Raw genomic sequence first — 23,475 nt, forward strand, 5'->3', positions numbered from 1 at the left:
TTTTGATATTCCAAAGATTTTTTTTAATATTATTATTTAAAATGGATGTTTATATATTACTTAAGCTATACTACATCTGTTTATAGCATAATCCTTTCTAAAATCACAGTGAATACAAGCACAATGCTGCTATGTTGGTCAAATGACCTCTTATTTGTCAATAGGCCTAGTGAACCAAAAAGTAAACGTTTGGGTTTGGTTTTCGTTTCTGTATGCAGAGACATTAACGGTTCAGATTGTGCCGAAAGTTAAATACACTTTTAAATAATTAGGCTTAAATTTTATTATCATGGTGGAAATCTGGGCCGCGTTCAGCAGAGCCCAGCGTTGCTGAACGCGGCCCAGGGATTTTGTTTTTGAATTTTGACGTTACGGTACTTAGCGCTGAGCTAGCGCGGTCTTCAAAGAAAATAGTCGGCTTTTTGGATAACGTGACGTAAAACGCGTAGTTCTCAGCTTGGCGAAAAAACTATGCAGGAATTAATACAAATAGCTCTATGGGACTATAGCTATTTAATTGGCGTGAAACCAGTTGATCACGCGAGAATTTTAAGAGATATGTTAGTTTCTAATTTTAATTATAAAAGTTGTTATCTATCTCTATAAATATGTTATCCTACAATTTTTGTTAAGCCTTGGTACCTTGCACGCTTTATTAGGCTAGCGTCATTTATAAAACGCCGATGACCCGTTTTTCCCCCATCGGATGATTTTAATGTGTACAAGTATATCATTATTGGATGTAAAATGTCGTCTGATTTACAGTAAATTTGCTATACTTTGTATACTGCTTTAATATTTCATAAATTTTAACTTAAGAAACATTTCCATATCTGGGTAAATAAGTTTGTAAGTAGTCGTCTTGACTCGGAGAGGTAATATTTTGGTTTTCCCAACTTGTATATAATATACTTTTGCTCCGATTTGCCAGCTGCGAACACGGTCACAGATAGACACACAGACACGTACAGAATAATACCTCCCCGTGACGTCATCATCGCTCTGAGAGAGGGAAATACCAGGGTTCGCTCACGACCAGGAAAAGTCAGGGAAATTGAAAATGGGTCTTAAAGGTCAGGGTAAAGTCGGGGAAATTAAAAATGGGCCTGAAAGGTCAATGAAAATTCAGGGAAATTGAAAATGAACCTGAGGGAAAAATTTATTAGAGGGGAAAGTCTGGATAAAAGTACCAGGGTGACCGGAAAATATGTTGTCTGAGATTTGATTACAACCACGAATTCGCTTTATATTTAACTTACTTAAAGTTAAACGAAATAGTTGGCTTATTTTTTTACCAATAAAAACTCTTGCACAAATTATTCGAGTGAATTTATATTGGGTTTCAGTATGAGACACACTATTATAACGTCTTTAATTACAAACAGAAGTTCGAATTACGGATATCGGTGAAGTGACTTTCTTTAAAAGAGTGTTAGCAACATAGTGAGATTTCGCCCGACCTAGCTCTATTAAGTATCTTCATTTGGTTATTTTTAGAAACTTTCGCTTCACTATTTTTAAAATACTTAGTCACGTTTTCTCTTAAATTGTAGGATAATTCGCGTGCCATACCATGACACGCGTATTATCCTATAATTTCGACAGTTTTATATAATAATTAGTTTCAAAATTTATATTTAAGCCATTAAAGTTATTTCAAATGGTCAGGGAAATTTCTGGAATGTAGTTAGGGAAAACCTGGAATAGTAATGAATTTTATTCCAAAACTTTTGTACGAACGCAGTAAACGGTAAAGTTTTTTCTATGGGAAGCTAACTCTTGGAAGCTAGTTTATGATTCACTCACGATAAGACCTATGTGCATTCACGAATACCTCGTAATTATTTTAAAATTCAGATTAGTTCGAGAATTCAAAGAAAATTTCAAGTTTTCACCTCCGACCATTCGCGAAACGCCTTTATTTCTTGTTAATAAAATTTCGGGTGGCACGCTCTATGTCCAATAAAACTGAGTGCGAGATTTGGTTGAAATTGCACGCAATGTAACAATCATGGCGGTTAAGATAAACAGTGTGTGCCTCGAAAATATTATTACAAGAAGACAGGGCGTTACGCGATTGGTCGGAGATACAAATTTCAAATTATCCATGAAATGTTTCATTATGCAGATTGGTATTATAATTGGTAGAAAAATCAATTAAAAAATTACTCAATTTTCCTTTTCACCCTCCCTTTAAGATGCAACTTAAGTGGGTGAAATTAGACAAACCCTAAAAACCACGTTTGCTTGACTTCAGATTTTGTAGGCCTACATATTGTTGACTTGCCGAAATTTCGAAACAGTAATAAGAAGTGACCTTGCAGCAATTTAGCAATCAGGCAAATAAATTTCCTGAACTAATATATAATGGGAAACTAATCTTTCATTGACTCTGCTACGACGTATTGGAAATTAAAATTTTAATCCATTGTAAGACACAAAATCTAAAATAATATCTGTTTTTAATTAGCGTCCCAAATTTTCAATAACTCGTAATACATTTCAGGGCATAATATTGGAAAATGAAGATATTTTTGATAAGTCAAAAAATGTTCGCATTTTTGTAGGAATTTTAAAGAGCAAAAAAATATATGACCTCGATTGAATTCGTTATCGGATTACACGTTTTTCAACGACAAAATTCTGATCGATTCTAAATTTCTAACGCCCCTCCCTCCACCAAAAGCCTTCCTTTCTTCCTTTTCTTCATAACAAGGTGGCTAGGCCACTTTAAACTTTTCACGCACATCAGGGTTCAAAATAAAAAACCAGCGGGTTTTGTTGGGTTTTACAAATCATAAAAAATCATCAAAAAAGCCACTTAATAAAACCTATCACTAAGATCTTCAATTATGATGAATTTGAATGCTAGAATAATTTCTTTTTAAAGATATTTGTTGTTGTAACTTCAAAAGTACCATTTTATATTATTTATTGTTTTTTAAGAAACATTTTAAGACTTTTTTATTGAGCATGAACTTTTGAATGACAATTACTACCATGCATGCATCTGCTAAAGATAAAACCCAAAAAAACCCAAGTTCCCAATAAAACCCGGTGGGCTGGGCATTTTTCTAAAAACCCGGGTTTTTTTTGAACCCTGATGCCCATATGCCTGGAATTTCATTCATTTATTATAAGAAGACCCCGGCTTTATTAATTATTATTATATTGGCTATTTCAATATAATAATCATATTAGAAATATAGTATTATTTCACTTAAACTGAATTATTATTGAAATGACAAATTTGTTCAAAATAAAAATCGAAAAACATCATTTACTTCCACCTCCCATGCATATGTAATAACGCTTTGAGAATGATGATATCAGTTTTCCCTCATACGTTGAGTACGTCGATTTCAGTTTTAACTGTTACTTTGTTTTTCTTCTCCGTCAATTGGAGTTCGAGGGACCTGAACGTAACTGTATTTTTTGCCCTTGACAAAGGAAGCCATAATAGGTGATTATCAGGGTTGTTGATTTTTTTTATTTTTTTAAAAATCAATAAAATCGATTTTTGTTATTTAAATTGGATTTTTTGATTTTTATTGATTTATTGATTTTTTCGATTTATTTTATTTTTCAATTTTTATTGATTTATTTGATATTTTTCGATTTTTATTGATTCATTTGATTTTTTCGATTTTAATTGATTTGTTTTTTTTCGAATTTTATTGATTTATTTGTTATTTTCGATTTTTATTGAACTAGAGTTAGTAAATTACAAACCTGAAATCTTTTGAGTCAAAATTAACCATAAACAAAATAATAATGTGATGTCATTTAAGTAGCTATTAGATATTTTCTACAGAGTTATTCTTATTGTTACATTCAAATGCTTGTACAAAAAAACTAGACCAGTTTTTCATTTCCTAGCCTGTTTCGAATCTTACTCCAGTTAAAATTGACCACATGAGCGGTAAGACAAACAGAAATATGCCAAAATCATGATTGTTTTTAATTAGAGGCCTTTACTAGTCAAGTTTCTTAAACTATTTCTTGAAATCTTAGAAAACATTTTTAAAAAAATTAAATAAATATTTGATTTTAATAAAATGATTTTTTTAAACATCATTTTAATAGTCTCTAATATAAGAATGTTAATGATCCTTTATCTAGCAGAAGTTTACCTAAGATGGAAATGTAAAGTAATTAAAAATGTGTTCTAAATTGCATGCAATTCAGAATACCGATTTTTTTACGGAGCCTGTATTGATAGCCTACTTCAATTCAATCTAAATAAATGTTGACCTGAAGATAATTTTCATTAATCGTAATGTGTTAAATTTTACTCGATTTTTCTGAAAATATGCCAATAAATAGTTTATGGGGCATGTTGTCTTTAATACGCACGGTTATATCTCTAATGGTTAAGGATCTTTCATTCACGCTTTGAGCCTGGAACTGAATGCATTGTGATATATAAAGGCATCGTCATCATGGGAGATAAATCGAGCAGAAATCCGAACGGAATGTGAAGAGCGCACGGCCGCCAGATCATTACGGCCTCTTCTTTCTTCTTCCTTCAGAGTTTCTTTAGATCTGTCTTTTTACCTCAACCTCGCCAGATTCTCATTCAAAGAGCAACAAGATTGGCGATGCCCTAATCATTCCGAAAACAAAAATAAAAGATTTCTAGAACTGGTTTTCATTACAAACTTGAACACCCTATTAGAGACAAATATCAGAATATGAGACAGTAACATCAGCATCTGATTCATGTTGCCTCTGAGTCAAGTAAAAATATATTTACTAATGGACTCCCGGCGGTGTAATAAGACAATATTTGCGCGAGTGCAAGAGCAAGCCAAACTACATTGCATGCCCTATAGGAAGTCTATGACCAACTAGAACAAGAATATTCAAACTGCCATATAAGTTCAAAAGATATTTCCCATAAGTTTGTCTTTGGTTACTGAGAGCTTGTTATAAAGAGACGTAGATGAAACGTCATAGATTCTAGTGAAGCGACGCCTGGTGAAGCGCTGTCAAAGGCTTAGTACAGACTAAATTGGACTATGACCTGCAAAACGCGTGTAGTCAATTCTAGCTTGTCGTTCTCAAACTACCTGTCAGTAAGTGTCTAGCATTGCGAAGTGTCATACTTACGGTACATATCTTATAAACTTGTTAATTGCAATGCCTCAAAAGCCGACTTGGATACTTTCATCGAAAATAAAACTACAATGTAATATAAAACTCGAGGGCTGATTGGTTTTCTTTGAAAGAATTTTGAGAGGCAACAAGGTTTGTCGTGATGAACTTCGTAGTGGGCAATACGACACTCCCATTGCCTGCCACACTTTCTCCTATTTCTATTTTGGTTGTGCAATAAAAAGGTTATAAATGGTTATTAAATAATATTGTAAGCAAACATAATCGTACTTTTGAATAATGTATTTATTATATTATCATATAAATGCTCTAGCAAGTAAAAAAGAAGTTGGATTTATGAGTAAAACATGGTTTCCGCTGACCATCTGGTTTATATTCTCAATGAAAGTTATCCTTGTTTCATGCTACCATTGGTGAAGTTTTAAATGCAGGGAGTAACATATTATGATTCTAGAGTTGCCCATTTCTCCAATTTTACTAAAAAACTCCTATTAAAAGTAATGGCCCGTTTATTTAGAAATTCCCCTTAATGTGAAATACATATCATGCTTATTAATGGTGAGTGATAATTAAAATTATCTAACTTCTAATATTCCAGATTAACACAGCACTTTTGTAATGTATTATCTTCTCGGACTGGTTTATTTCGGGTGCGGTTCTCAAAGTTTTTCGTGCAAAAAGAAGATTGGAAGAAAGAGCTTTAAAAGTATTTGCATGGCGTAAGAAAAGTAGGTAATGAGCAGATCGTTGCCTAGATTTGGAAAACTGAAGAAGAGCCATTCGGAATCCATTTGGTGCAGCTTTTATCTCTCGTCTCGCCAATGAACACCAACTATCTTTAGCCAAGCTGAAGCCAACCCACATCGTTTGCCCATTCAATAGCATTGCTTTACCTACAAGTACGAGATAGCGTTACTTTTTGCTTTGGAGATTTTTCTAACACGTAGCCACTCGATTCTTGGCCGGAAATAGTTTCACTTCTATTGGTCGCCGAATTAAGTCGCGCTAATTTCACATAGAATTAAATACTCGAATAAGTCATGTTTGACCTCATTTAAATGAAAGGTATTATTAAAGGCACATAGAAATAACAGAGAGAAGTACTATGCGCGGATGGAAACATTTCCTAGTGACCAGTATTCAAGTATGACCTTTTTCTGTCAACCATCTTTGGTAAACCAATCAGCACTCTTCTTATCGGAAAGGTGAATAGGATGGAGAGGTTGGGTTCAGTGGGACTGACCATACATGTTTATGGATGAAAGCGTAACATAGTGCCCATTGTGAGTTTACGAGACAAAGTCTCTCTACTCCTTGGTTTCTTTATTCGACCAATCAACACACTACTTCAATATTATGTTATCTTTTTCAGTTTCTCTACTAAGAAAATAGTTAATTCAGTCTGCCAACTTGCTCCTTCTATTATTCATACGCGTATTTTCCCTTAGAGAACCACGAAAAAAAGAGAACATTCAACTATGAATTTAGTTGGATCACTTCTAGGCCTATTTGCCTTTGACATACGTTATTTTGCTAATTTCAAGATACTATCCTCAGCTACTGTAATGTAGAAATTATTAAAAACCTTTAAATGAATAATAAACTATAATCTCTATCTTAACTCTAAATTTCAATTCTTTAAAGCAATCCAAATTTCAATTCTTTAAAGCAATCCAAATTTCAATTCTTTAAAGCAATCCAAATTTCAATTCTTTAAAGCAATCCAAATTTCAATTCTTTAAAGCAATCCAAATTTCAATTCTTTAAAGCAATCCAAATTTCAATTCTTTAAAGCAATCCAAATTTCAATTCTTTAAAGCAATCCAAATTTCAATTCTTTAAAGCAATCCAAATTTCAATTCTTTAAAGCAATCCAAATTTCAATTCTTTAAAGCTGTGGTAACCTTGTTGAAGATTTGTTTTGCCGATTTGGAATATTTCACGATTGTGGGAGAGTCAGTTTTAATTGAGGTGACCGACTGAAAAATCACCCCAAACTTTAAGAGAATTAATCACGACGTTTGGATAAACATAAATCAAACACTTTATTTAAAAATAGTTAAAGTTAAATTGGCTCATTTGGAGCTGGCTAAATTAAAGGAATTTGCCCATTTGGGGCCTAACTAAAGTTTTAAGAATTTGCCCATTTGGGGCCTAACTATGGTGGTTGAGAATTTCGTTCTCTACTACACGAGCTCTCGGTCTAAACTAGTTTTTTTTTGTAAGGTAAATTTTCGGTGTAAGCTGGGAGCGAAGAACAGATAAAGAAAGGGGTGTAACCCCTAGCACGGTACGGGATGGAAAGTTTCGATAAAAACGCTGACTCATTCCTGCTTCGTATTTTTTGGTTTTTTGAGGTGTTTTTTACCCCAGCTTACACGGGCGTTTTCGCTACTTTACCTTTATCATAAGTAACAAAGTATTACAAAGTACAGAGGTTTACATAAGATTTCAGATCGGTTACAAATATTTTTTCATTAATTTTTTAAGGTTACAAATACAGAATTAAATATTTTTATACAAAAAGAGATAATAATCAAAAATTACAAATAAGTAAATTAAACAAAGATAAATTCAAAAACAAGTTGGTAAAGTTCAAAGTTTGGCGCGTTAAATTCAACACTCCCCACCAAATAATATTTCCAAATATTATTGAAAATAGGGTTACGCGACAAAATATAGCTAGCTAACCTCCAGATTATAAAGAAGTGAGATGGGACGTCTTATTTCGTTTCCATTTGGCGTACGTACCATACATGACCTTATTAATCCATCTCGGCCTTTCATTGTTTCAGTAATTAAGCCTAAGCGCCACATATTTTTTGGCATTCGGTCTTCGTGAATAATGACCACGTCTCCTACTTTTAGGGCATTCTCATTTTTGGTTAACAGTACTTGATGAGCACTGCGCAATTCCATCAAGTATTCTTGCTTCCATCGCTTCCATAAGCGATCTAGTACGGTTTCTCGGTACCGTAGTCTTCGGGCCATCGCGCGTTGGGAGTTTGGTAACTCGGCTTCTTTGACTCTTTGAGGTGGGAGGCACGTAATTCTTTTTCCCGTAAGAAAGTGTGCAGGTGTTAGTGGTGTCGGTTCCTGCACCTCGTTAAACACGTAAGTCATTGGGCGTGAGTTGATAATTGCCTCTGTCTCGAGGAGTACAGTCTCCATTTCTTGATACGTTAGTGCGGCTTGACCAAGTACTTTGCGTAGGGCCGTTTTAACAGTTCTCACTAACCGCTCCCAGTATCCTCCCCACCATGCAGCTCTATCAGCTATGAAGCGCCAGCTGATTCCCTTTTCTCCGTAGAAGGATTTGGCTTCCTCGTTGTTGATTTTCTTCCAAAGCGCGGATGAAAGTTTTGGCATTATCAGAATGTATAATATGCGGGATACCCCTGCGATCGATCATTCTACGCAGGGCTAGGAGGAACTCGTACGTGTTGAGGAGTGGTACAAGCTCTAAATGAATTGCTCGGGTGACCGCGCATGTAAAGAGGCATATGTATGCTTTCTCCACGTTTTCTCCAACCTTTACATACAGTGGTCCGGCGAAGTCAACTCCAACGACTTCGAATGGCGGTGCTTCATCTATTCTTTCTTGAGGAAGGGGGGGCCATGGGTGCCTCCCCTGGTTTGGCTTGAAATCTTCTGCAGACCATGCAGTTGCGTATGACATTCATTGTCATCTGTCTCCCAGTGATTACCCAAAATCTGCCTCTGGTCTGAGTTAGGGTACTTTGAACCCCAGAGTGGTAAACCTGCCAGTGACTACGGTTGATGAACAAAAACGATAGTCTGTGGCCTTTGTTCAGTATTATTGGATGTTTCTCTTCTTCTGACATTCTTGATTGGTGTAAACGTCCACCGACGCATAGAAGTCCGTCTTGGTTCAAAATAGGCTTAAGCTTTGCGATATCTGACTTAACTATTTTCTTCCCGTTTATTAGATCGGTAATTTCGGCCTTAAAGTCTTGTTTCTGCGCGCTCTTGATCCATTCTATTTCTACTTGACCCATTTTTTCTGCTGTAATCGGTCCGGTTTCGGTTTTAACTTTCCTCATCTTATTAATGGACCTCTTGACGATAGCCGTAATTCTAAATACCTTATTTAGGGATTGGTATTTGCTTAAATCGATTAGGTTTGAAATTCCTTTATCGAAATCTTCCTGGATACATTGGACTACTAAAACTGTCTTCTTGTTTTCGTTTTCCATTACTTCTTTTTGTTCATCCGTCATCTTATCAGAGTTCTGTGGCCAACTTGTCTTCTCTTTCCTAAGCCATTCGGGTCCTCCCCACCAGTGCTTACTTCTTACAATTTCTTCTGCCTTTGCTCCCCTGGTGGGAATGTCTGCCGGATTGTTAGTGCCAGGGCAGTGCTGCCATTCTTGGGGGTTAGTTCTCGATTGAATTTCTTCTATTCTATTTTGAACAAATGGCTTCAGGGTTTTCGAGTTTGACTTGATCCAGCCAAGGGCTACCATGGAATCTGTCCATAAGTATCGGTTAATGTTCTTGGACTCGAATGATTCTTGGACTACATTGATTAGCCGGGCTCCTAGTAAGCAACCTAAGAGTTCCAGACGTGGAATAGATATTGTTTTCAGGGGTGCGACCCTTGCCTTTGATACTACAAATGTCACGCCCACCTTTCCAGAGATTGTTACATAGCGCAGGTAGATAACTGTGGCGTATGCCTGTGAACTGGCGTCACAGAAGGCGTGTAGTTCTTCTTGGATGACTTCTTCCTTTTCCTTGTAGTAACAACGCTGTAGTTTTACTTGACGAATAATTGGCATTTCTTTTCTCCAATTTTCAAATAGGATCCTTATTTCTGAAGGTAAATCTTGGTCCCATTTTACACCGTTAACCCATAGCTGCTGGAACAGGAATTTGGCCCTTATCACGAAAGGGGAAAGCATTCCTAGGGGGTCGTAAATTTGGGCTATGGCACTTAGCACGCCTCTTTTTGACAATTTTGCTTCTTGGATAGTTTCAACCAAATTTGTTAGGTCGAAAGAAACTACGTCCGCGTTCGGTTCCCATAGTAACCCGAGTATTTTTTGAGCCTTCGCTTCTGATCCGTCTATTATCATGTTTTCAGTACTCGAGTTTTCTTCTCCCCATTTCTCTCTTAACTCCGGCGAGTTAGTCCTCCATTTCCTTAAATTCATGTTAGCTTCTTTCATGATGTTAGTAGCCTTTTTGGAGAATTCTAGGCCTTCTTTTACGTCTTTTTCCCTCCTGTGTAGTCGTCCACGTAAATGTCTCTTTCCAACGAAGCCACGGTTTCTAGGTCTTGGGTGGCGTATTTCTTTAGATGTACCTTTATAGTTGCAGCTAGCAAAAATGTACTTGACGTCACTCCAAATGGGACGCGCGTCATTCTTAGGGTATCGAATTGGTTCTCCAGAAGGCGCCCATTTTGCTCTTTCACCCATAAGAATCTTACGAAATTTCTTTCTTCTTCGATCAAGGAAACCTGCAGGAAGGCCTTTTCGATGTCGGCGGTTATGGCAATGATGTGGGTTCGGAAACGAATTAGTGTCTTCAAAATGTCGGGGTTAAGGTTGGGCCCACTATCAAGGCAATCATTGAGGCTTGGCGCCCCTTTCACTTTAGACGAGGCGTCGAACACCACTCTAAGTTTTGTGGTTAACCTATCGTCCTTTTTTACCCCCTGGTGTGGCATGTAGTAGCAAGGGGTGGTGGCTTCTCCATTAGGGACTTGTTCCGCTATCCCCAGTTTTAATTGCTCTTCTACGACGGCTTTATAATCTTGATAGAAGATTGGATTGAGCTTGAACTTAAGTAGTAGGCTTCTCATCCTTTTGGTGGCTACAGATAGATTATCGGGTAGTTTCTCCTTGGACACCTTCCAAGGAAACTTCACTCCGTATCTCCCATTTTGAAATACGGTTTCTTTTTCGAACTTCTCCATGACTTGGTTACTCGTTGGTTCATCTGGACTATCTGTAATTCCAAGGGATTCTATTTCCCAGAAGGCCTTTAGGTTCTTGGCTATTTCCGGTTCAGTTAATCTAATATTAACCGTCATGACTTGGATTCCAATATTGTTGACGCTGGGTCTGTCTGAATTGACGGGTCCTTGTATTGTCCATCCAAGTTTGGTCTCCACTGCTACTAGAGCGCCGTTGATTCTTTTGTGGTTCAAAGTGGCTACGTCATAATAATAGTCTGCCCCAATAAGTATTCCAATGCTGCTTGATGGGGGTGTGTTTTCGCTCGGCTCATCAGCTAGTTGCATGTGTCTTTCAAGAGCGAATCTTTCTACTTCTTCGCAATTAATTAAGGTAACCGCTGTAGTTAAGTAGGGCATCTCTATGGCTAAGAGATCAATGGCTTCTCCTGGTTGTCTGGCGTTCTGAATGGTAACGCGTACTAATTTTCTCTTGGTTACTGCTGTATTCTGGTTTCCGAAATTGTTGATTTCTATGTTTCTTTCTCCTACGACTGGTAATTTCAGGCTTCGAGAAACATCTTCTAAGATGAATGTGGCTTGACTACAGTTGTCTAGGATACATCGTATTTTCTGGCTGTTCCTTGGTTCGTTCGGGCTTTTAGCGTTTGCCATAGCGGTTTGCAAAAGCACGGTTCTCGGTTGGGGGCATCTTACTAGAGACGTAGTTATTATTTCTGTTTGGTTTACGGGCTCCTCCTGATTCTGCTTCACCCCCTCTCTTCTATTTCTTGCGATTGTTTTATGGGCTTTATTCTTCTCGCAAACGGCTGAATTATGTCCACCTCCACAGATTTTGCAATCTTTGTACCTAGAATTACATCTTCTAGCATCATGGCCTATTCTTGTGCATACATAGCATCTTCCTTGGGTTTGTATTAGTCTTTTCTTTTCGTCTAAAGTGTAGTTGGTGCAATCGATGGTGGCATGAGAGGGCGTTTTGCAGAAAATGCAGTAAATGTTTGGCTGATACTGATTTTGGTACTGTTTGACGTTGGTATTTAGAGCTGTAGCGCTTGACCAGTTTGTTCTTCTGAACGGTCTTTCTGGTTGGCCAGTTTCCGGTCTGGGGTGGGGTAACCTTTCTTGTTTAGGCGCGCTTTTGGCGTTTATTTGGTCTTTGCAGAGCATGGAACAGGTCTCGCGACCTTCTACCTCTTCTTTCAGGAAACTTACCAGAAATTCGACGTCAAACTCATCTTTATCGCGTATCATGCTATATTTAAGCCTAATATCATATGGTAACAATCCTACTAAAACTGGACACAAAGAAACCCCGTTCGCCTTTATATCTACTTTTAGAGCTTTCAAGCTTCTTAATTTACTCTCGCATGCGTCATACAATTGTCTTAACCCTTTAATATCATTAGATCTTTCAACCTCTGGTAATCTCATGAGAGTTTTCATTAATATATTAACAGTTAATTCTCTCTTATCATATTTGTCCTTCAGACATGTTACCGCTGCATCGTAATTTTCATCGGATACTTTATATCCCGATAAGGATTCTTTAGCCTCCCCCTCTAAATATGATAGTAAATAATTAAAGCGTTCTACCTTTGATAGTCTCTGTCTAGTGTCAATTGTTGAACTAAATTGGCTCCAAAAACCGGGCCATTCGCTTATGTCACCACGGAATTTTTGGAGTGTTAGGGTTGGAAGTCTCGACTCTTCTCTTAAGTTCAAAAATTGTTCTTGTTGATTCACCAAGTTCACTGTTGATCCACTCGCGGGTGTTGATGTTCCACTCGCGGAAACGTTTAGTCTCTTAAGTTGTCGATTCACTTTGTTTTTCGTTACGGTGATATCCTCCTGGTATTCCTCTGCCGCGTTGATTTCCGTCTCTATTAAGGGGTCGTCTTCTGAAGTTGGCGTCATCTGGTCCAAGACATGGTTGTCTAGTTCTTTCAAAGCTTTCTCCTTTAGTTCAAGGAGATTTAATTGGTCTTCAAGTTCTTCTGCACTGGTTTCCTGGTCTCTTAGCATAGCCTCTATGCTATTAATCGCCTTAGTTGCGTTTGCTCGGACAGTCTTCCTCATAGCTTTATATTTTATCAAACTCGTCATGATTAACTTTACCGATTTGTCGGTTCACAGTTCACAAGGTATTAATCCAAAGGTTCTCGTTCGTACAGTTCCGGGTTTCGGCACCAATTTTATGTGGTAACCTTGTTGAAGATTTGTTTTGCCGATTTGGAATATTTCACGATTGTGGGAGAGTCAGTTTTAATTGAGGTGACCGACTGAAAAATCACCCCAAACTTTAAGAGAATTAATCACGACGGTTGGATAAACATAAATCAAACACTTTATTTAAAAAAAGTTAAAGTTAAATTGGCTCATTTGGAGCTGGCTAAATTAAAGGAATTTGCCCATTTGGGGCCTAACTAAAGTTTTAAGAATTTGCCCATTTGGGGCCTAACTATGGTGGTTGAGAATTTCGTTCTCTACTACACGAGCTCTCGGTCTAAACTAGTTTTTTTTGTAAGGTAAATTTTCGGTGTAAGCTGGGAGCGAAGAACAGATAAAGAAAGGGGTGTAACCCCTAGCACGGTACGGGATGGAAAGTTTCGATAAAAACGCTGACTCATTCCTGCTTCGTATTTTTTGGTTTTTTGAGGTGTTTTTTACCCCAGCTTACACGGGCGTTTTCGCTACTTTACCTTTATCATAAGTAACAAGGTATTACAAAGTACAGAGGTTTACATAAGATTTCAGATCGGTTACAAATATTTTTTCATTAATTTTTTAAGGTTACAAATACAGAATTAAATATTTTTATACAAAAAGAGATATTAATCAAAAATTACAAATAAGTAAATTAAACAAAGATAAATTCAAAAACAAGTTGGTAAAGTTCAAAGTTTGGCGCGTTAAATTCAACAAAAGCAATCCAAATTTCAATTCTTTAAAGCAATCCAAATTTCAATTATTTAAATTCAGTTTTCAAAATAAAAACTAAAACCAATACAAATTTAAGGATGGGTATTTATCGCATGGGGTCCATGGAACGCTGGCGTTCAAGAAACCTTGCGGAAACAAATACCATTCCTCTTAAACCTTATGGACGCGGTTAATCTTAACTTAGGCCCATCCGTTCCGCTAAGCGTTGACCCCGCCTATACAATTCTTAAGTCTCCTCTGGACCTTCTAAAGTACATTCCTCTCTGGTTTAAATATTTAAGAAACTTATAGAGTTGCCAAACCAAATATTTTGTATAGTTTTAAGAAAGATGGAAACACCTGATTTTTATAAAAACAACTCTTCGAGAGGCCCATGACGTAGGTGAAGATTTAAGAGTTCCATGACGTGGTTGAGACCCTGACTCGGTCAAAAAATCAAGTAAAGGGGTTTTTCAAGAAAAGCCCCAGAAAGACGATGTAACGAGGGAAGATTGACGAAAAGAACGAAGGTTGAGATCACTTCTTTTTCTGGTCTCGAAGAGAGCCAGGCTTTTAAGACTGCCTGGTCATCGAAGGTCCATCGGGCCACCACGTTTACGTCGACCACGGTTAAAATTCAAAATTTAGTACTAAGTATTCTAATAAAAGGCATATGTGCAAATGCTTAGAAAACATAATTATCTCGTGCGCGAACGAAATACTTCGACAATTAATCTTACGCGACTGAAAGACATTCTTCTGTCTTGTGAGCGCCGAAATTAATTAAAACTTGTGCGCGAATACAGTTAAGACGGTGCTGTCTAACGAATCACCCTCAACATACTCTTTTTATTATTTCATAAACCAGTGGCTATTCTAAATTAGTAAAATCCCCTAGACTACGAACCTATTTTAAGTATCTCTTTTCCCCACAAGCCCCAATAAAAGCTCTTTGGAGCTAGCGAAAGTATTGTTCCGACCCTTGCTGGCAGGCTGGGCGACTTTTCTATCCCCTATTTCTCTTTTTTTTAATTAAACTGTAAACCAAATTCTTACTAGATTTCTTTTATTCATAACCGGTATGCTATTTTATAAACAATGGAAAAAAAATCCGAAAATTATAAATTTACCGGGGTCATCTAATAATGAGTATAGTAATACAAATTCTAGTCACTAGAGGCCACGCAAAAGTGTAATCTGGCCGGGGCCATCTTGTTAGTAGGAGGCTTACACCGTAAAAACCCAAAAACGCTTTTGTACACGTGTTCAAAAATATATGCAACTCTGCGCACTCTCTCTGCAAAAACCACAGTATACTTAACCCTTAGTTGCCCCGCTTTCTTTCTAAATACTATAGTTTTCACTCCTAACAATGCCCGTTGACTTCAGAGTTTAGTTATGGTAATTTCTCGCATTCTTTAACGTTTATCCAAAGCATCGTTAATGAACGCCTCCGTGAAGAATTAAAGGGATCGACTAATCTGCTGAATGTCTGAACGTCTGAACTGCTGAAAATAGTAGAATTCCTACTACAAAATTCTCCCATCCTACCAAACCGTAAACTGTCTGAACCTTTTTTGACTATTTTGCTGAAATGCCGAATTCTGAACAGTGAACATTGAAATTAAAGTAAGAGATCGTCTGAACCTTTTTGACTATTTTGCTGAAATGGTGAATTCTGAACCGTGAACTTGGAAATTAATGTAAGATAGAGACCGTCTGAACCTTTTTGACTATTTTGCTGAAATGCTGAATTCTGAACCGAAATTAATGTAAGATAGAGGCCGTCTGAACTTTTTTGACTATTTTGCTGAAATGCTGAATTCTGAACCGTGAATTTTGAAAATAAAGTAGAATGGAGACCGTCTGAACGTTTTTGACTATTTTGCTGAAATGCCGAATTCTGAACCGAAATTAATGTAAGATAGAGACCGTCTGAACCTTTTTGACTATTTTGCTGAAATGCTGAATTCTAGAACTCACTAATAAAAGCAGAATCTACAAAAATTATGAAATTTATGCTAATAATATTTGAAAAGGTGGGTTTTAATTGAGAAAAAATTAGGAAAAGGTCCCATTTTATTTGTGTTGTAAATGAAGTTAGCATCTAAATTCTGGAAAAGGTGGATTTTAATTGAGAAAAATTTCAGAAAAGGTCTCATTTTATTTGAGTATAAAAATTTTGGAAAAGGCAAATTTTAGTTCAGAAAGCCTAGTTACTTAAAAACCAATTAGTGCCTTTTCCCCAAAATATTGGTTTAATGCTTTTTTTGGAAACTAAAATATCGCTAATGTAATTTTCGCAACTTCCCGCTTATATTCTCCTTTTCCTTATTTTTGGAATTTCTAAAATTTTCTTCACACAATAATTTGGAAATTTCTCAGATTACTTTACCAAAAATGAATGGTTTTGGTAAATTCTGTATGTCCTAAAAATACCATAGCTATACTTCTGTCGCCAGTCCTTGAAGTTCGTTTAGTTTGCCCTCCCCCCGGCATATTATAAATTCAGCATTTCAGCAAAATAGTCAAAAAAATTCAGACGGTCTCTATCTTACATTAATTTCAAAGTTCACCGTTCAGAATTCAGCATTTCAGCAAAATAGTCAAAAAGTTCAGACGGTCTCTATCTTACATTAATTTCGGTTCAGAATTAGGCAATTCAGCAAAATAGTCAAAAAAGTTCAGACGGTCTTCATTCTACTTCATTTTCGAAATTCACGGTTCAGAATTCAGCATTTCAGCAAAATAGTCAAAAAAGTTCAGACGGCCTCTATCTTATATTAATTTCGGTTCAGAATTCATCATTTCAGCAAAATAGTCAAAAAAATCTGACGGTCTCCATTCTACTTCATTTTCAAAATTCACGGTTCAGAATTTAGCATTTCAGCAAAATAGTCAAAAAGTTCAGAAGGTCTCTATCTTACATTAATTTCGGTTCAGAGTTCAGCATTTCAGCAAAATAGTCAAAAGGTTCAGACGGTCTACATTCTATTTCATTTTCAAAATTCACGGTTCAGAATTCAGAATTTCAGCAAAATAGTCAAAAGGTTCAGACGGTCTCTGTTTTACATTAATTTCGGTTCAGAATTCAGCATTTCAGCAAAATAGTCAAAAAAGTTCAGACGATCTCCATTCTACTTTATTTTCAAAATTCACGGTTCAGAATTCAGCATTTCAGCAAAATAGTCAAAAAAGTTCAGACGGTCTCCATTCTACTTCATTTACAAAATTCACGGTTCAGAATTCAGCATTTCAGCAAAATAGTCAAAAAAGTTCAGACGGTCTCCATTCTACTTTATTTTCAAAATTCACGGATCAGAATTCAGCATTTCAGCAAAATAGTCAAAAAAGTTCAGACGGTCTCCATTCTACTTCATTTACAAAATTCACGGTTCAGAATTCAGCATTTCAGCAAAATAGTCAAAAAAGTTCAGACGGTCTCCATTCTACTTCATTTACAAAATTCACGGTTCAGAACTCAGCATTTCAGCAAAATAGTCAAAAAAGTTCAGACGGTCTCCATTCTACTTCATTTTCAAAATTCACGGTTAAGAATTCAGCACATCAGAAAATTAGTCAAAAAGGTTCAGACGGTCTCTATCTTACATTAATTTCAAAGTTCACGGTTCAGAATTCAGCATTTCAGGAAAATAGTCAGAAAGGTTCAGACGATCTCTTACTTAAATTTCAATGTTCACTGTTCAGAATTCGGCATTTTAGCAAAATAGTCAAAAAGGTTCAGACAGTTTACGGTTTGGTAGGATGGGAGCATTTTATAGTAGGAATTCTACTATTTTCAGCAGTTCAGACGTTCAGACATTCAGCAGATTAGTCTATCCCAGAATTGGAAGCGATTTACTAATTCTGTGATGTTCCTTCTAAAGGCTCTTTCAGAAGATCCAACTTTTTGACTCAGCTTGATGGATCAACTCTAGTTGAATCAACTAGTTGGATCGTGTGAATAGAAGCTGGATGAGTTGAGTCACCAAAAAAGTTGGAGATGAATAATTGGATCACTGATTTCTTCAGATAATCAAAATGAATTACAAATAAAAACATTTTCGCGGGTTATTTCGTAAGTGCCAAGGTAGGTGGCGCTCAAAGTTTGATTTGTCGGTGTGAAAAGGAAGGATTTACTTTACTTTTCACTTCCAAAGTTCAGCAATTTAAGTTGATATAACCTTTTGACTCATCTAGACGAGTCATTTAGTTGGATCTTTTAAAAGCTCGTTACTTTACTTCGGTGTCGAAAAAATGGACGCGGTCAAGGGTAGTATCAGTTACTTTAAGATAAAAATAATCTTTGGAGAAGAAACACTGAATTTGTTTGGGTAAAAGATATATAGGAATGGAAGCGTTATCTTATTTTGTATCCTTTTACGGAGAAATCTATTATAGATGACCACGAGCATCGCATCAAACATTTATATTGTTTTTCTATCTGACATTACACAGAGTGTGTTTTATTCTGAAGCATTGTAGGCCTTGTCTCGGTTTTTCAAGCCTCTTTCTAAGACCAGACTAATAACTCCAGGCTTCCCAAAATGATAAGGTGATGATGTAGAGCATCCTTTCCTACGTTCTTGATTTCAATTTCAGAAAGTAGTATAGTTTTCCAATACTACGCGCATCACTAGTAAGCTATTGTAACGGTGAAAACGGATTTCTGGTAAATAATGTTGTAAGAATTGCAATAATTGCGAAAAGAAGGACATAATTTAAAAATGTTATCTATTATAATTTTAAAAACCTTGAAGGAAAACATAACTCTTGTAAACAATTGATAATAGAAATAGATTTTAAAGTAAAATGTTTGTTATTTATTTAAAATTTTTTATACCACTTCGTAGATAACCACTTTCAATTTCACCATTTTTAATTAAAATTCTTTAAAGAGGGGTCTTAAAACAAATAATGGATTGCGTAGATACTTTCAAACATTAGAAAATCTTATACGAAACCAACTTTTATAATTAGATTTGTTAGGTTTCCAATCCGCTCAAAGACTACACAGATAGGGAGATTTTGAGCATATGCGTAGAAAAAACTGGCAGATAAGAATTTTTATATTCTTTTGAATACCTTTCTTTTTCTATGTAGATAAAGGTATAAGAAATAAAATTCGTATTATTTAATCTATCCAATTTAATATTGTTTGCTTATGAAAAATACGTTTTTGTTATATTTCCAGTGAATGTTCAAAGTTACGCGGTAGACGTTTACGACGAGTTTGTGATCGCTGGCAACACTGCCGTTTTGAGATGCCACATTCCCGGATTCATGAAGGACTTCGTCACCGTAAACGCCTGGATCACCGACGCCACTCAAGTCATTCCAGTTAACGCCTTATCAGGTAAACTTCCTTTAATTCTAGGAACCGTTAAGTATATTAGGGTAGTTAGCGAAGGAGCGTGCCCTTTACCCCAGACTTGGGTTATGCAGAATCACTTGGAAAAATTAAGATCAGCAGCATTTTCATAATTTTTCAGTGATTGCGCCACCTTTTGAGGGTTTTCAATAGCTTAAATTATTTTTTCAACTAAGTTACATTATTTTTTAGCCATTGGTAACTGTTCATTGAAGTGTAAGAAAGTAGTTTGGATTAGTTTAACCATAAGTTTACCTAAATAGTTATAGGTTTGATTTCAAATCGGGATGCGAGAGTTTCGGGAAACCTTAAAGCTATATTAAAACTTGGGTTTTATAGCCTATTTCAATTCCTCACCCTGTAGGCGTCATTTTAATTGTAAAACGCTAGGTTTATTTGTAAAATGACTAGTTACGAGCACATGTTTTACTCGGACACACATCCATTAACGTATTTCATTAAGTGCATATCATACTTTGTGTTTATAAGTTACATATGCGAAAATATGATGTATAATAAGGTACTCAACTTCCATGTGTTGATTAGATGTGTATTATTCTATATGTTTAAACACTTAAGAACTAATTGTTAAAAGCAATAGCAAAACACAAGAGCACCGTCGTTTTCACTGATCAATCTGACTCCATCAATTAAGTTAGGCTTTTGACTAAATTAAAATTTGTTCATTGTTAAAAATTATAAATCCTTGTAATCGTAAAGAAGAAAATAAGTTGATAGATACCTAATTCTGTATAAATTTAATATTTGGACCTGTAAGGCTCTAAGGCCCTAGCTCAGAAATAAACCAGGAACAAAAAAAAGGTCTAAGTAACGCAAAACTTAACCAAACTGAATTATTTTCAGTTTTGAAAGTTAAGATACGGTTTATCTATATCAACCTTTCGAACACCTAGAAATCCTGCTATAAAAATAACTTTATTGTTCCAAGAACCTTATTTTTCAAATATTTATAATGCCCTTTGATTTCAAAAAATCCGAGCTCAGGCGTTTTAGCTATACTGTGGCTATTAACGGTCTGAAAACGGTTCTTACTCAACTTACATGCGTTATTGGCTAGTTGTGCAGGTACTAAAGAATACCCCATTTGGTAAATCATGCATGTACGGTTAAATAATAGATATAAAGGTTTATGGTGTAAAATATTGTTATAAAAAATAGATTAAAATTAGGTCAAAAAATAACTAGAATTGTTAGACTTTAATGCTTTAAACGTTATCTAAATCACGTGACTAAATTTATTTTTTGTTATCATTCAGAGTTGTAATCTAGGCATGTAATCGCGAAGGAGAGTAGTAGTAGTTGTTTGTTTTGTTTAGTAAATTCAACCTCATATTTTAAAACGCACTGTAAAGGAATGTCAATTTACAATAAATTAATCTGAACGTTTTTAAACTCTGACAATTAATTTCGTGAAATATTACATGGTGCCGAAACCCGGGACGTTTATCAGAAGGCTAGTCGCGTACAATTAACGGTCTAGTATTACGAATTTCTCGAAATTTATCAGATTGTAGTGTTTAAAATGGCGGAATCTGTTATCGCGGATTTAGAAAAAATTAAGAAGAAGCGGGCAGTGCAAAGGCGAATGGTGACAAAGTTGGTGAACAAAATAAATAAGTACATCGAAGACGAAAACGACTCATCGGATACCCTTGAGGATTTATCAGAACAACTTACGGCTAAAAGGTCCACGTTAAAGACAATGGATGACGAAATAGAAGACAAACTGTCTGATGACGAAGAATTACAAACAGAAATGGAGGCTTCCGAAGAATACACAGAAGGCATTATCAGCTGTATGACGAAAATTAAACGAACGCTAACACGGACAAGAAGGGGTAGATCAAGTCGAAGATTGAACAGCACGGCGAATGAAGAATCTATGCCAGAAGTCAACACTCGAAGGGAACCTAGTAGGGCGACTAGACTGCCACAGCTAGAACTTAAGAAATTTTATGGGGAAATGAACGATTGGATGAATTTTTGGCCTCAATTTGAAGTAGCTGTACATAGAGACAAGTCCTTAACACCAGTGGACAAGTTCGTATATCTAAAATCGTATCTGGGAGGTACAGCCTACAGTTCCGTGGCGGGTTTAAGCCTAAGCAATGAAAACTACGAAGAAGCCATTACTACGCTTACTAACCGGTTTGGTTGTAAAGAAGATATCCGGAATGCGCATACAAATCGCCTCCTCGAGATGACACCAGTGAGAAGATCATCTGACATAAAGGCTCTCAGACAATTATACGACAAATGCGAAATCGAAGTGAAAAGCTTACTTAATCTAGGAGAAGCCGAAGGGAAGTTTGGTGGAGTTATAGGAACTATTGTCTTGAAACTTATACCTCCAGATATCTCGCTGGAATATTGCCGACTTCGAAAAGACGCAGACGCTGATAGTGATGTAACTCGAATTTTGGACTTCATACGTCATGAAGTAGAAAGTAGAGAAAGATGTCTCACTTACATCAAGCAAGAATACGAAGAACCACGGAAGCAATTTAAAGTGTCAGATGAAAGGCCAGTTAGAGCGAGATACAAGTCACAGCCGAATCATTCAACTGCAGCTCTCAACTCGATATCACACCCTACTGATTCCTGCGTATTTTGCGACAAGGATTCCCATAAATCCGAAAAATGTAACAAGGTTGAAGACGTGGAGGCTCGAAAAACCATTCTGAAGAAGAAAGGCAGATGTTACGTCTGCGTCACTGGGCGTCATTTGGCGAGAAATTGTTATGTGAAACCAACATGCACGAAATGTCAAAGGAAACATCATCCTGCTGTTTGCGACACTGGTTCCAAAACCGAAGGTCAGAATAAAGAAACGTCAATAGTATCAGCTACAACGTTGACCGGAAGAAAGACAAGTACCATTCTTCTTCAAACAGCAGTCGCGAGACTCGAATACGGAAACGAAGAAAGGCTAGTACGAATACTGTTAGACGGAGGTAGCCAGAGAACGTTTATCAAAAGAAAGACTTCAGAAGAATTCGGATTTCCGGTCGTTGGAGAAGAACTGTTACAAATATACGCATTTGGAGGTGGAGCTCCTAAATCAATGAGATGTCGCAGAGTGAAGATCTCAATCACGAGCTTATTTAACGGCAAAACCATTAACATCGAAGCAGTAGAGTCAGGTGAAATAACATCGGCGATGGTTGAAATTCCCGGCGAAAACGTAAGAAAAATTCTCGGATCCAAGTACTTGACACTCGCTGATCAAGTACCAAAAGACCAGATCTATCCGGGTGAAGTGGAAATCTTAATAGGATCGGAATACTATTGGCAAATTGTGACCGGAGACATCAAGCGGCTCGATGAAAATTTGGTGGCTCTTGAAAGCGAATTGGGATGGCTTATTCATGGTCCAACCTCGGTCTTGAGCCTTCAAGCCAGTTCAGAACGCTCGTCTACCTTAATCTCCAAGGTCCTTGTAGAAGATGAAGAAGTTTCAAAGATTCTCCAGGCTCATTGGGAAATCGAATCATTGGGGATTCTAAACACTGGAACTCAACCAACCATTCACAATAATGAAGCATTACGGAAATTAGAGGAAGGCATTCGATTTGTTGACGGACGGTATGAAGTTCCGTGGCCTTGGAAAGATGAGCATGAAGAACTCACGAATAATTTCAACGGTGCAAAAAAGCGATTTCTGAGTTTGATAAGAAGATTTAAACAAGATCCGTTACTTCTGTCACACTACCAGGCCATAATGAAGGACTACCAGCTAAAAGGAATAATAGAACGAATTTCTCAAGAAGACAACGAACCGTCAAGAATGTTCTACTTACCTCACCAACCTGTAATCAAAGAAGATCGATTAACAACGAAGGTTAGAATTGTCTTCGATGGATCCGCTCATGACCTTGGAAGTCCATCCCTAAACGACTGCCTTCTGTCGGGACCGAACCTCAATCCTGACATATTGGATGTCCTTGTACGATTCAGAACCTACAAAGTAGCAATTATTTCCGACGTTGCGCAAGCCTTTTTACAAATATCGTTGAAGAAAGAAGACAGAAATTCAGTTCGCTTCCTGTGGTCAGATAACCCGACAGCGTCGACGGAAAATCTCAAGATAGACACGTAT

The 23,475-nt window shown here is 36.6% G+C and overlaps 1 protein-coding gene across 5 annotated transcripts in view; it reads left to right on the plus strand.

Moving 5' to 3' along the window:
* The window catches only part of LOC149713674 (cell adhesion molecule Dscam1-like), a 216,384-nt gene that overhangs the window by 123,987 nt on the left and 68,922 nt on the right, over positions 1 to 23,475 (plus strand). For all 5 annotated transcript variants that reach the window (XM_089849059.1, XM_089849063.1, XM_089849064.1 and 2 more), the window contains exon 3: positions 19,179 to 19,340. In XM_089849059.1, coding sequence (XP_089705185.1) covers positions 19,179 to 19,340 — 162 coding nt within the window. The remainder of the gene's footprint in view (positions 1 to 19,178; positions 19,341 to 23,475) is intronic.

The sequence above is a fragment of the Phalangium opilio genome, unplaced genomic scaffold (genome assembly GCF_054372755.1).
Source record: "Phalangium opilio isolate 3A_F unplaced genomic scaffold, DU_Popi_V2 ptg000009l_1, whole genome shotgun sequence".
NCBI lineage: Eukaryota > Metazoa > Arthropoda > Arachnida > Opiliones > Phalangiidae > Phalangium > Phalangium opilio.